General features: G+C 41.5%; 1 protein-coding gene across 2 annotated transcripts in view; it reads left to right on the forward strand.

Annotated features, from left to right (window-relative positions):
* The window catches only part of LOC144763312 (uncharacterized), a 340,332-nt gene that overhangs the window by 72,963 nt on the left and 254,890 nt on the right, over positions 1–12,479 (forward strand). For both annotated transcript variants that reach the window (XM_078648791.1, XM_078648792.1), the window contains exons 3-4: positions 8,587–8,694; positions 11,530–11,643. In XM_078648791.1, coding sequence (XP_078504917.1) covers positions 8,587–8,694; positions 11,530–11,643 — 222 coding nt within the window. The remainder of the gene's footprint in view (positions 1–8,586; positions 8,695–11,529; positions 11,644–12,479) is intronic.

Raw genomic sequence — 12,479 nt, forward strand, 5'->3', positions numbered from 1 at the left:
ATATATATATATATATATATATATATATATATATATATATATATATGAATGCTCCAATTGCGCCAAAACAACGGGGCTCAGGCGGTGGGTGCCGCTGCACGGTCGGCGCACCGTGTAAATATTAATGCTCCAACACCCCCTCTCCCAGCCGAGAGAGAGGAAGAAAAGCAGCACTCGCGGGGTGAGTTTCAGAGTTTTCTTTTAATTTCTTTGTAGCGCAGACGCGTTTCGGGCAAAGCCCTTTGTCAATGTATTTGCAAAAACGCTAACAGGAAGACATTATATGCAGTGCGCAATCACTGATGGAAACTAAAAATGGACTACCCGGCTTGAAAACACGGGCGCCATATTGAAATGTGCAATGTAACTTTGTTACCATGATCAAAGGGCAACAGATTATCTTTACTCAGTATCATTCATACAGTTATTAAGCTGTAAATCAGCATACAATCAACATTCAGTTAAAAGTTATAATGACGGAAATATATACATGAGCTAAAACCGGTACATTTTAGGCATGCTAAAATTTACATATGAAATTCGTGTTTCATCCTCTTGTTTACTGTACAGGATTGCTCATATCATCACAAAAAATGAATATAAATGCCCATTCAATCAAACATTTCATTATTATCTTGCCGTGGATCGGCTTAGGCGGTTCCTATTGCTAGAAACCGCTGAACGGCCAGGGGTGAAAATCCCCCGGTCAACACAGATTCCATCAGATTAGAGTGAGACAGCAGACTGTCGGCTAGTGCAATTTATTTTCCCAGATGGATGGCTAATTCCTCGCCACTATTCAGACCATTTGGAATTTTGGTCTGTAGGTCAATAATGAAACGAGACTCCAAACGTCTTAACTTTAGGAGTCTGTTCCCACCCCTTTCACTCTCTGGAACTTGGTCAACCCCAAAGTATTGTAACAAATCTCTGTTGCTGCGATGTTTAATGGCGAAGTGTTTGGCAACAGGAGAAGTCAGGTCCTTGTTGGCTATCGCCCTCATATGTTCTAGGACTCTTAACTTCACACTTTTTATGGTGCTCCCTATATACTTGAGGTTGCAGGGGCATACTAGACAATACACCACATACGGTGTCTGACATGTGATGAAAGACCCAATGTTTTTCTTCCTTGCGACCCCAGGGATATCATAGCCCAAGACCCTTTTGCTGTAAGCACAGGCCTTGCATTTACCACAAGGATAAAATCCTTTCATTTCAGCCAAAGTGTTCGTCCTAGCAACAGGGGTCTCTAGGTGGCTGTGCACCAGTAAGTCCTTGATGGACTTCGTTTTTCTGAAAGTTACTAGTGGGTTGTTGGGAATGTCTACCCCAATTATGGGGTCAGTCTTCAAGATATGCCAACTATGGCGTAAGATTCCTTTGAGTTGATTGGAATTGTTGCTATAGGATGTTATTAAACGGAATTTGCCCTCTTCTGTTTTGTTCAAATTAGTTTTATCTTTCAGTAGTTCTGCTCTATCTATCCCAGACACTCTTTTCAGAGTGTCGGTCAGGAGAGCTTGGTTGTAACCTCGTTGTTTGAACCTAAACAAGCTGTTTTTTGCTGCTTTCTGGAAGTCTTCATCACGTGAGCAGTTTCGTTTGAGACGCAAGAGCTCCCCGTAAGGAATACTTCGTTTCAGGTTCGTTGGGTGAGCACTATCAGCGTGTAAAACGCTGTTGCCAGCAGTAGGCTTGCGATACAGGGATGTTGTTACCTGGTTGTCAATAATAGATACACGAAGGTCAAGGTAGCTCACTGCCACTGAGCTGACCTCGCCCGTGAACCTAAGATTGACAAGGTTGTTATTTAAATGAGAGATATACTCTCTGGCACTCTGTTCCGACCCCCTCCATACCAGGAAGAGGTCGTCGATGTATCTGTGCCACTTGACCACATTAGTGGTCCAAGTAGTGTTACCCTCTGACCAGGCCACCTGCTCCTCCCACCAGCCTACGAATAAATTCGCATAGCTGGGGGCGAAGCAGGTTCCCATCGCGGTCCCAGAGATCTGTTTAAAGAGTTCTCCCTGAAAGAGAAAAATGTTATTTAACAGGCAAAATTCTGTTAACTCTAGCAACATGGTACTATGTCCTGCGTATTTAAGTGGCCTCTTTTTCATAAAATACTCCACCGCTTGCAAGCCTTGCGCATGATCAATACACGTATAAAGGCTCGTTATGTCCATCACAATCATAACATACATGGGATCCCACACTAGATCTTGTAATTGTACAATAAATTCCTTTGTATCCCTAATGTATGAGGACAATTGGAGTACTGACTGAAACAAGAAATGGTCAATAAACACCGAAAGATTCTCTGTAAGGCTGCCCATTGATGAAACTATTGGGCGGCCAGGCGGTGTTTTTAGATCCTTATGCACTTTGGGCAGATGATAAAAAGTAGGAATTACAGGATGATTTGAACGTAAAAAAAGATATTCCTCAGTGCTTAACATATCTTTATTGTGCCATTTCTGTATGAGCTTGTCATATTCTTGGATGCTTTCCTGATATTTCTTCATAGTAGTGAGTTCATAATGTTCTTTATTCGAAAGTTGTCGTTTCGCTTCTCCTATATACATGTCCTTAGTCATTATAACTACATTTCCTCCTTTATCAGAAGGTTTGTAGATCACAGAGGTGTCATCCTGGAGACTTATTAGAGCTTTCCTTTGTCCCACAGTTAATGGATTAGTGACATTCTCTTTTGGGTTCTTCTTGGACATGCGTAGTTTTATTAAATCCTTTATCACAGTCTCTGAAAAAATATCGATCGCATCTTGGGCCATTTGTGGTAGAAAGTGTGAGGTAGGTTTAAAAGGACTCTGTGGGGCTTCCTGATCTATGCCTACCTTCCTACTTCTTTGAGTTAAACTCAATTTTTCAGAATCAGTCTCTGTAGTTTCCGATCTTATCTCTTCCAGGATTTCTAAAGTTTCCAGATCACCCAATTGGATGGTGTCAGTCTCCAAAATTCTGTTTTGTCGTCTTTCGTGTGTTGTTGGTTTAGTTTTGTAGTATTTATGCAACTTTAGTTTCCTGGTGAATCTAAAGAGATCGATCCTAGTTTGGGTAAATTCCAGGTTTTTTTGCGGACAGAACGAGAGGCCCAATTGTAGCACAGTTTCTTCATCCTTAGTCAGTTGTTTAGGACTAAGGTTCACAATGGTTAGGGATTCAGAGGTGTCTAGCGGGTTCCCCCCTTCTTTGCTTTCCCGCGAGCCAGATTGTTGCCTCTGCCTCTTCCGCGTCCTCTTCCGACCGCCCCTCCTTGTTTTTCTGCGTCTGGTTCCGGGGGTTTTACTTTCCCCCCCCTGAGCCAGGCATGGCGGATTACGTCGAATTCCTCGTGAAAAGGAGTTTTGGTTGGTTTGGATGGTCCAGCCAGTCCTTCCTCATCCGATCCGGTAACTTCGGATTCCGAGGTTTCGACTCTCTCGGGTGGCTGTGCGGAGTTCTGCTTTTGTTTAAATAGATCTTTCCTTGGGCCATCAAATTTCTTAGCGAAAGTGAGTACTCTCCCCATCGCATAGTCCCGTTCGTCCCTGTCGAATTTTTCTTCCTTCCGCAATCTGATTTTCGTTTCGTACCTGGTTAACCGTTTTTTCATTTCTACCATCATTTCTTGATGTTTTGAATTTTCAGGTGATTTTTCCAATTCATCTTCAAGTAATTTGATCTCATTAATGGCCTTCTCCCTATCACTCCATGCGAATTTGACAAGTAATGTCAAGCTTCCTTTACAAAATTCCGCGGTGTGTACATGCCATTCCTCCAACAGTTGGGGATCTGGGTTTTCATACGCGGGTATAGTATATACACGTAGACCCCGTGGGACCCTCTCCACCTTGATGTAGTTCTCAAGCGAGGTGGCCTCCCACCATTTTCGTGTCTCTCTCTCGAATAGTCTCTCGAGCTTAATGTACTTTAGGGCCAAGGGGTCTGAGTTTTTTGCACCCGTAGCTGTCATGGTACGTGTTTGCCCGCCGGTTTTTTTATTGAACATGCCTGCTGCTGCCTCCTCTCGTGCTGCATTGCTGAACATCTGTGCCTGATTATACGATGGAGAACCGGTCCCGGTCTCCGTCCCAAGCGTTCGCTGAAAAATCCTCTGAAACTCCACCCCTCACCAACGCCACGGCGTTCCACAACACACTGTCCAATTCAAATTGATATGGGTGGGTGCGGACTTACCCCAAACTGCTATAGTCGCGGTTTTCTCTTGTGCAAATCCGAAGGCGCCGGCAGTTGTTTAAGTTCTTCAAATGTCGGTCTTCCGTTCACGGAAATGCGTCCTCAAGGTAGTCCTTGTCTCCGGGCGGTGCCTCCGTCAAGTAAATGAATGCTCCAATTGCGCCAAAACAACGGGGCTCAGGCGGTGGGTGCCGCTGCACGGTCGGCGCACCGTGTAAATATTAATGCTCCAACACCCCCTCTCCCAGCCGAGAGAGAGGAAGAAAAGCAGCACTCGCGGGGTGAGTTTCAGAGTTTTCTTTTAATTTCTTTGTAGCGCAGACGCGTTTCGGGCAAAGCCCTTTGTCAATGTATTTGCAAAAACGCTAACAGGAAGACATTATATGCAGTGCGCAATCACTGATGGAAACTAAAAATGGACTACCCGGCTTGAAAACACGGGCGCCATATTGAAATGTGCAATGTAACTTTGTTACCATGATCAAAGGGCAACAGATTATCTTTACTCAGTATCATTCATACAGTTATTAAGCTGTAAATCAGCATACAATCAACATTCAGTTAAAAGTTATAATGACGGAAATATATACATGAGCTAAAACCGGTACATTTTAGGCATGCTAAAATTTACATATGAAATTCGTGTTTCATCCTCGTTCGTAGGCTGGTGGGAGGAGCAGGTGGCCTGGTCAGAGGGTAACACTACTTGGACCACTAATGTGGTCAAGTGGCACAGATACATCGACGACCTCTTCCTGGTATGGAGGGGGTCGGAACAGAGTGCCAGAGAGTATATCTCTCATTTAAATAACAACCTTGTCAATCTTAGGTTCACGGGCGAGGTCAGCTCAGTGGCAGTGAGCTACCTTGACCTTCGTGTATCTATTATTGACAACCAGGTAACAACATCCCTGTATCGCAAGCCTACTGCTGGCAACAGCGTTTTACACGCTGATAGTGCTCACCCAACGAACCTGAAACGAAGTATTCCTTACGGGGAGCTCTTGCGTCTCAAACGAAACTGCTCACGTGATGAAGACTTCCAGAAAGCAGCAAAAAACAGCTTGTTTAGGTTCAAACAACGAGGTTACAACCAAGCTCTCCTGACCGACACTCTGAAAAGAGTGTCTGGGATAGATAGAGCAGAACTACTGAAAGATAAAACTAATTTGAACAAAACAGAAGAGGGCAAATTCCGTTTAATAACATCCTATAGCAACAATTCCAATCAACTCAAAGGAATCTTACGCCATAGTTGGCATATCTTGAAGACTGACCCCATAATTGGGGTAGACATTCCCAACAACCCACTAGTAACTTTCAGAAAAACGAAGTCCATCAAGGACTTACTGGTGCACAGCCACCTAGAGACCCCTGTTGCTAGGACGAACACTTTGGCTGAAATGAAAGGATTTTATCCTTGTGGTAAATGCAAGGCCTGTGCTTACAGCAAAAGGGTCTTGGGCTATGATATCCCTGGGGTCGCAAGGAAGAAAAACATTGGGTCTTTCATCACATGTCAGACACCGTATGTGGTGTATTGTCTAGTATGCCCCTGCAACCTCAAGTATATAGGGAGCACCATAAAAAGTGTGAAGTTAAGAGTCCTAGAACATATGAGGGCGATAGCCAACAAGGACCTGACTTCTCCTGTTGCCAAACACTTCGCCATTAAACATCGCAGCAACAGAGATTTGTTACAATACTTTGGGGTTGACCAAGTTCCAGAGAGTGAAAGGGGTGGGAACAGACTCCTAAAGTTAAGACGTTTGGAGTCTCGTTTCATTATTGACCTACAGACCAAAATTCCAAATGGTCTGAATAGTGGCGAGGAATTAGCCATCCATCTGGGAAAATAAATTGCACTAGCCGACAGTCTGCTGTCTCACTCTAATCTGATGGAATCTGTGTTGACCGGGGGATTTTCACCCCTGGCCGTTCAGCGGTTTCTAGCAATAGGAACCGCCTAAGCCGATCCACGGCAAGATAATAATGAAATGTTTGATTGAATGGGCATTTATATTCATTTTTTGTGATGATATGAGCAATCCTGTACAGTAAACAAGAGGATGAAACACGAATTTCATATGTAAATTTTAGCATGCCTAAAATGTACCGGTTTTAGCTCATGTATATATTTCCGTCATTATAACTTTTAACTGAATGTTGATTGTATGCTGATTTACAGCTTAATAACTGTATGAATGATACTGAGTAAAGATAATCTGTTGCCCTTTGATCATGGTAACAAAGTTACATTGCACATTTCAATATGGCGCCCGTGTTTTCAAGCCGGGTAGTCCATTTTTAGTTTCCATCAGTGATTGCGCACTGCATATAATGTCTTCCTGTTAGCGTTTTTGCAAATACATTGACAAAGGGCTTTGCCCGAAACGCGTCTGCGCTACAAAGAAATTAAAAGAAAACTCTGAAACTCACCCCGCGAGTGCTGCTTTTCTTCCTCTCTCTCGGCTGGGAGAGGGGGTGTTGGAGCATTAATATATATATATATATATATATATATATATATATATATATATATATATATATATATATATATATATATATATATATATATATATATATATATATGGCCCAGGATATTGCCTCCTTTACAGTTAATATATGTGTAACCTCAGGGATAGCTTTGCTGTCTGAACCCTTAACATGTGAGGCCTGTTTAACTTGATGGAGGTGTATTTACTCTATATTGGCTCTGCTCACTAAGGGGTGGATGGTTTTAGGAATTATGAACCTGTGATGCCTGTATAACCTAAAGATTACTGTCTGAGACCTGAACCTGGGAGATATCAGGAATAGCTCTTCTGACCTAGCCCTGAAACTGTAAAGTTGGTGTGCATATAAGAAGCCTGAATGTGCAGAATCAGTGTATTGTGTAGGATAGCTTTGTCAGATGCATGAGCCTATAAGAGTTTTGTAATCCGAGGAGCTGCTTAAGCCAATAAGATCCATATTTAATGAATGAGCTGTCTGCACTGCCTTGTACATGTAGGAGCTGCATAACCTGAGTGTTCTCTGAGCTAGCAATTGTCTGTAACTTGAAGAATAGCTTTGACACCAGAGGCCTGAGTCTGTAAGGTAGCTTGCTGTCAGATGGCCGGAGCCTTCAAAATCTCTGTAACCCTAGTGAGAGGCCTGATCATCAAGTGATCTGTGTAAGTTTAGGGATAACTGTGCAGCCCACCACCTGTATGTCATATTCAACTTGTGGGATACCTTTGCTGTTTGAGGTCTGTGCCAATGCAATAAATATAACATGAGTGACAGTTTTGAGGCCTCAGCCTATAAGGTCTCTACAATCTGAGGGACAAATACCTGCGCTTGTAACATAAGTGTAAGCCGAAGGATATCTTTGCTGTTTGGAGCATGGGCCTGTGAGATCTATGTAGCCAGTTTCATCATTCTTCCCTCTCAGACCTTAGCATACTTTGACCCATACAACCTGAAGGGTAGACTTAATGTCCTAAGCCTAAAGATCCATTTAGCTATTGTTTCATTTATTTAATTGTTTATTGGGTTGCTTTTGAAACCCTGCTCTTTCAAGATATCCTCCCTTAGGCTGGCTCCTCGTTAAGTAACACCCCCTGTACTGGCGCTTTCATTGTTGACAGTTTTTTTCCCCCTAGTTCATCTTGTAACTTCTTTGTAGTAAGACTACCAATCACCTCATTCTCTGGCTTTGTGAACTGTGGTGAAAAGTTTTCCATTACATGCATTAGATCTTTATCTACTGGCAAGCTGGGGACTCAAAGAACCCAAATATTTGCAGCTCTACCCAAATTATTTAAAAGACCCTCCCTGCTTTCCAAGTGTTTAATGGTGGATTGCGTCTCCCGTTACTGTTGTGCTTCATCTAGGGCTATTTGGTGGTTGTAGAAGGATTTAGAGCAATTCTAGAAAGATAAACGTGTCAAAACTGAACTCGTGACCGGTCGTATTTTTCTACGGTCATTTGGTGCAAACGGCAGTGCAGTTTTGTCTGACGCTGGGGAAGATTTGACCTGTACCTGTCCTGTCTAATTTACGCAAAGTGCATCACTTTTACAGTTATGGCCTTACAATTCTATTCATCAATATAGGTTTATCTCTACCTTTGGGTCCAGCATACATTGTTCAATGTGGTTTCACTATCCTATGGACATACAGCACTTTATAGGTGCTATTAACACTCTCCTCTCCAATCCAAATGTCGTCGCAAATTAATAATGTTATTGATTCAATCCATTCCTTTTTGAGCTGTGAGTGAGTTTAGTACTGTCATGCCACATTTTGTCTCATGGCTGTACATTTGGCAGTTCTTGTCATTCTGTCAGTAGCTGCAGGCAGAATCATTTACAAATGTCTGTTTCCGTTTCATAACAGGTCCACTTATTGCTGACTCGGTCTTTTCCCTGAAAGCTAAAGAAAAGGACACTCTTCCTCCAGTGGGCCATGAGGCACCCAAGAGAAGACGTATTGCTCACTCCAAATGTAAGTGTGGTTTGCAGGAGGGTTTCAGAGGGCTCGCACAGACCAGAGCATGTACGGACAGTCATCTGCGGACACACAGACTTTTAAACGCCTTAATACTGAAACTGACACCACGCACATCAGTAGCCACCAGAAAAGTAATGTTAAGTGTGGTCCCCTCATATCATACAAACTTTAATTTCCAATGTGTCTTAGAATACGTATGTGTGAGGTGGGGGAGTCACATATAGGAGTTAGAATAGGTACACCAGATATACCTTTAGTTTTCTGTCAAAACTAGGGGAAAATATTGGGGCAACAGGGGAGAAATGCTGTAGTTGAGATCTGCTTTAGCATCCGTGTGGTTATTACAAGGGGCATCACATCATAAGTTGCCCCCACATAGTTGCAATTCCTAATTTATCGGATAGTTTATATGATAAATATGTAGAATATCTCGTTTAGTTTGCATTTCTTCAATCATGAAATTGTTAGTGTAAAGGACGGAGGAAAAACACTTTTCTTTAATTCTATCAGAGGCAGGTCATATTTGGGTCAGGAGTTTTTTTTTTTTTAAATAGTTTTTAGAGTCCTAGCCGTATTTATATAGTGTTTGGTGTGTGATGTAACTGCCAAATCCTTCAATGTCTTGAAAGGTAAACCACACAAAAAACATAAATATGGTAAGAACTCTAAAAATTCCTATTAATGCAGTTAGAGGTCTCCTGCCTTTCCTCTAGATTTCCATGTGAAAAGCATACAAAATAATTCGGACTGCAGGGCAGTGTTCTAGTTTGCTGCTCGGACAGAGGGTTAATTGATGTCAGTGAATATGGAAAAGAATATTAATTCTTAATCAAAGAATAAACTAGTTGACAATCTGAGGATTAGCCTATTTGATTTTCGACATAACTAATACTTTGGATAACCTACTCATCTCTAAGAGGTCTTGTCAATAAACACTACAGCCACTTGCATCAGTTCTGAGACTCCTTCACGCATCACACAGGAAGCAAGTGTGGCTAGGTAGAGGTGGCGGTCGCTAGCTGAAGTTCCCAGTTTAGTCAATTATATATAATGTTTACATATGACAACTGCAGCGTCTTTCGTCGTGGGCCACTTGCCTTACATCAACATCTTAAATTTGGAAAGTGAGCTGGAAGCAACCTCTTTAAGAGGGGCGGCTTATCCGTTTGAACGGAGGTGCGTCACCCCATTGAAATGCCCCCAGAGTTGGAAAAATAAAATGGTAATGAACTTAATTCATTACCATTTTATTTTTCATCACCCCGTCCCGAACGGAGTGTCAGGATGGGGCGGGCCACTGCTGAATGGTACCAGCAGCTGGGAGGAGTGTGGGCTCCCTTTGCAGTTGTTTATAGTGCGCATGTCTCTTTGGCTGGCCTTCTTGCAACAGTCAGCCACACAAGCTCACTTTACACCTCTCTAACCCAGCTGTTTTAAGATTGCAAAAGCCTCCAGTGCTCTTGTAACTCCCAGGCCCCAGCTAACTCTCTTAACCAATCCTGGTGCTACTCTGACACTGTGACAGCTGCACCAGGATTGGTTAAGAGAGTTAGCTGGGGCCTGGGAGTTACAAGGGAAGAAGACACAGTGAGAACAATGCAGCAGCAACCATGGTATGTAATTTAAAATTGTATTTACTTAATTGCTTTCATTTTAAAAAAACAACCACCCACCACCTATTTGTACGCCCCTTCACTCGCGGAAGTCGGCAGCCAACACTGCTCTTTAGGTACTGCTGTGCAGAGCACTGCTGGAAAGCAATGTTATTCCTCATTGCAATCCAAAGAGAACGGGGGTGTCCCTGCTTACTCACTTGGATAAGAATTGTAGAGCACTACCTATTGAGCCAGATGGTGATGTTTGGCACATTACCAGGCTATTAGCAGCTGTTTAAAGGCACAATATCAAGGTGGTGCCGGTTGATTACTCTTATAACAATGATTATTCTTGGGGAGAGCATAAAAGGCACCCTGGTATGTTGATTAGGGCAGATGGAAAGCAGAAAAAGAAAGAATTATGCCAAAGTCATGAACATGGCATATGTGTGCATGTATAGAGTTGAGAAAGAGAAAGACAAAGCCAGACCAATAAAGAGAAATAGAAAAACATTATACAAATGAACCAAGAAAGATAACTAGGTTGTAAATAGACAGAACATGATGGTACAATGGAAAGAATGAGATGGGACGTAAAAGAAACACAATCATAAGATATAACAACAATATAGAGCAATAAGAAAGAAGCAAATGGAAACGGAAGTGCTAAACATAGCAATAGAAATAAATGTTTAAACATAAAATACACCTGTAACATACTTGAACGAACATTCAATGGTTCTTGTTATAAATACTGTTATAGACGATGGCCTCCATGCTTGAAACAGAATCATTTCCAGGTAGAACTTTCTATTCCCATATTCACAAAGTGATTAACTGCCTCTTCCTGCAATGTAGAAATGTCAGTTTTGAATTATTACACTTATTAGAAAGCTTGAAGTAAATCCAGCTCATTGCAGGATTACAGGCACACAGTAGATGCTTTGGGCTTCTGCCCATGGGCCATATATTATTGTTTGGCTTGTTGACATTAGGAGCGAAGTCGCAGAGCTAAACATATACTTTGTCAGATGAAAGGTGGTTCTTGGTGTCTCGTAGTGGTTTATTTTCCCCAAGTTTGATAACGTGCTAACAGTGTTTAAATAATTGAAAACCCAAAATCTATTGAAGATAATCATACAGAAACTAGTACAGCGATACAGCCTAAATGAATATGATGTTACAAAGTTTACTTGATATCAATCTGAGTGTGTTACCCTTCTTTACATTACAGGTGAGCCGATTGACAATCCCAGTGTACTATATGAGATGAACATAAAAGAAACCCTTGATCTGAAATGCCCCGAAGACACAGAGGTTCAACAAAAGAATGATCGTCTCCACAAAGGTGAAGAAGAAAAAAAACTAGGAATTTTTGTTTCTGACATTTATATAATGATTTTGTCCTAAGCGGTTTGCAATGAAATATATGGTGCACAAAAAGAATAACCACAATTATCACAGCACACACAAGTTAGTCAGGTTAAAAATACCATAAATAATAGCTCATCTTCTGTCTCTTTTTAATCAAAGCTAGAGATGTTAAAAATACACAACAAAAAGCGTACTCAATTGTTTGAGTGCAGTCCGATAAAAAAAGAGTGAAATATAATGCAACAGAAGTAACCAAAAGGATCAACCAATCAGAACAGTGCCTTTATGAATGACTGAGAAACACAGCATAGTTTTCTTCAACATTTATAGCCAGTAGCAAAAGTGGATGGACAAGAAAATATAATGAAATAGGGCAAAGTTAATTATGGGTGGTGAACTGTTCATTGAGACAAGATGTAAGATAGAAAGAAGCATTTGCAATGCAATAGGTCTTGCATTACTGAACGTTTGAGCTATTGGCATTTCTAAAAATAATACAACTGCAATAGCTCAAACTTTCAGTAATGCATGAGCTACTGCATTGCAAATGTTTTTATTTATTTATTTATTAAGTAATCGCGGCACCCACGCTTTAGCTAAAGCACGAGTTCAATGATTGTAAAAAATAGAAAACAAAGGCGTGCGGATGAATTTTTTTCTATTTATTTACTTTTGTTACAATGGCGACACCCGCGCTTTCGCTTTAAATATCTTCAGCTAAAGCACGTGTGCTGCGATTGCTTCAAAAGTAAAGAAAGAGAAAAAAGGCGTGGGGATACATTTTTTGCTATTTCTTTACTTTTGAAGCAA

Source organism: Lissotriton helveticus, chromosome 6 (assembly GCF_964261635.1).
Source record: "Lissotriton helveticus chromosome 6, aLisHel1.1, whole genome shotgun sequence".
Taxonomy (NCBI): Eukaryota; Metazoa; Chordata; class Amphibia; order Caudata; family Salamandridae; genus Lissotriton; species Lissotriton helveticus.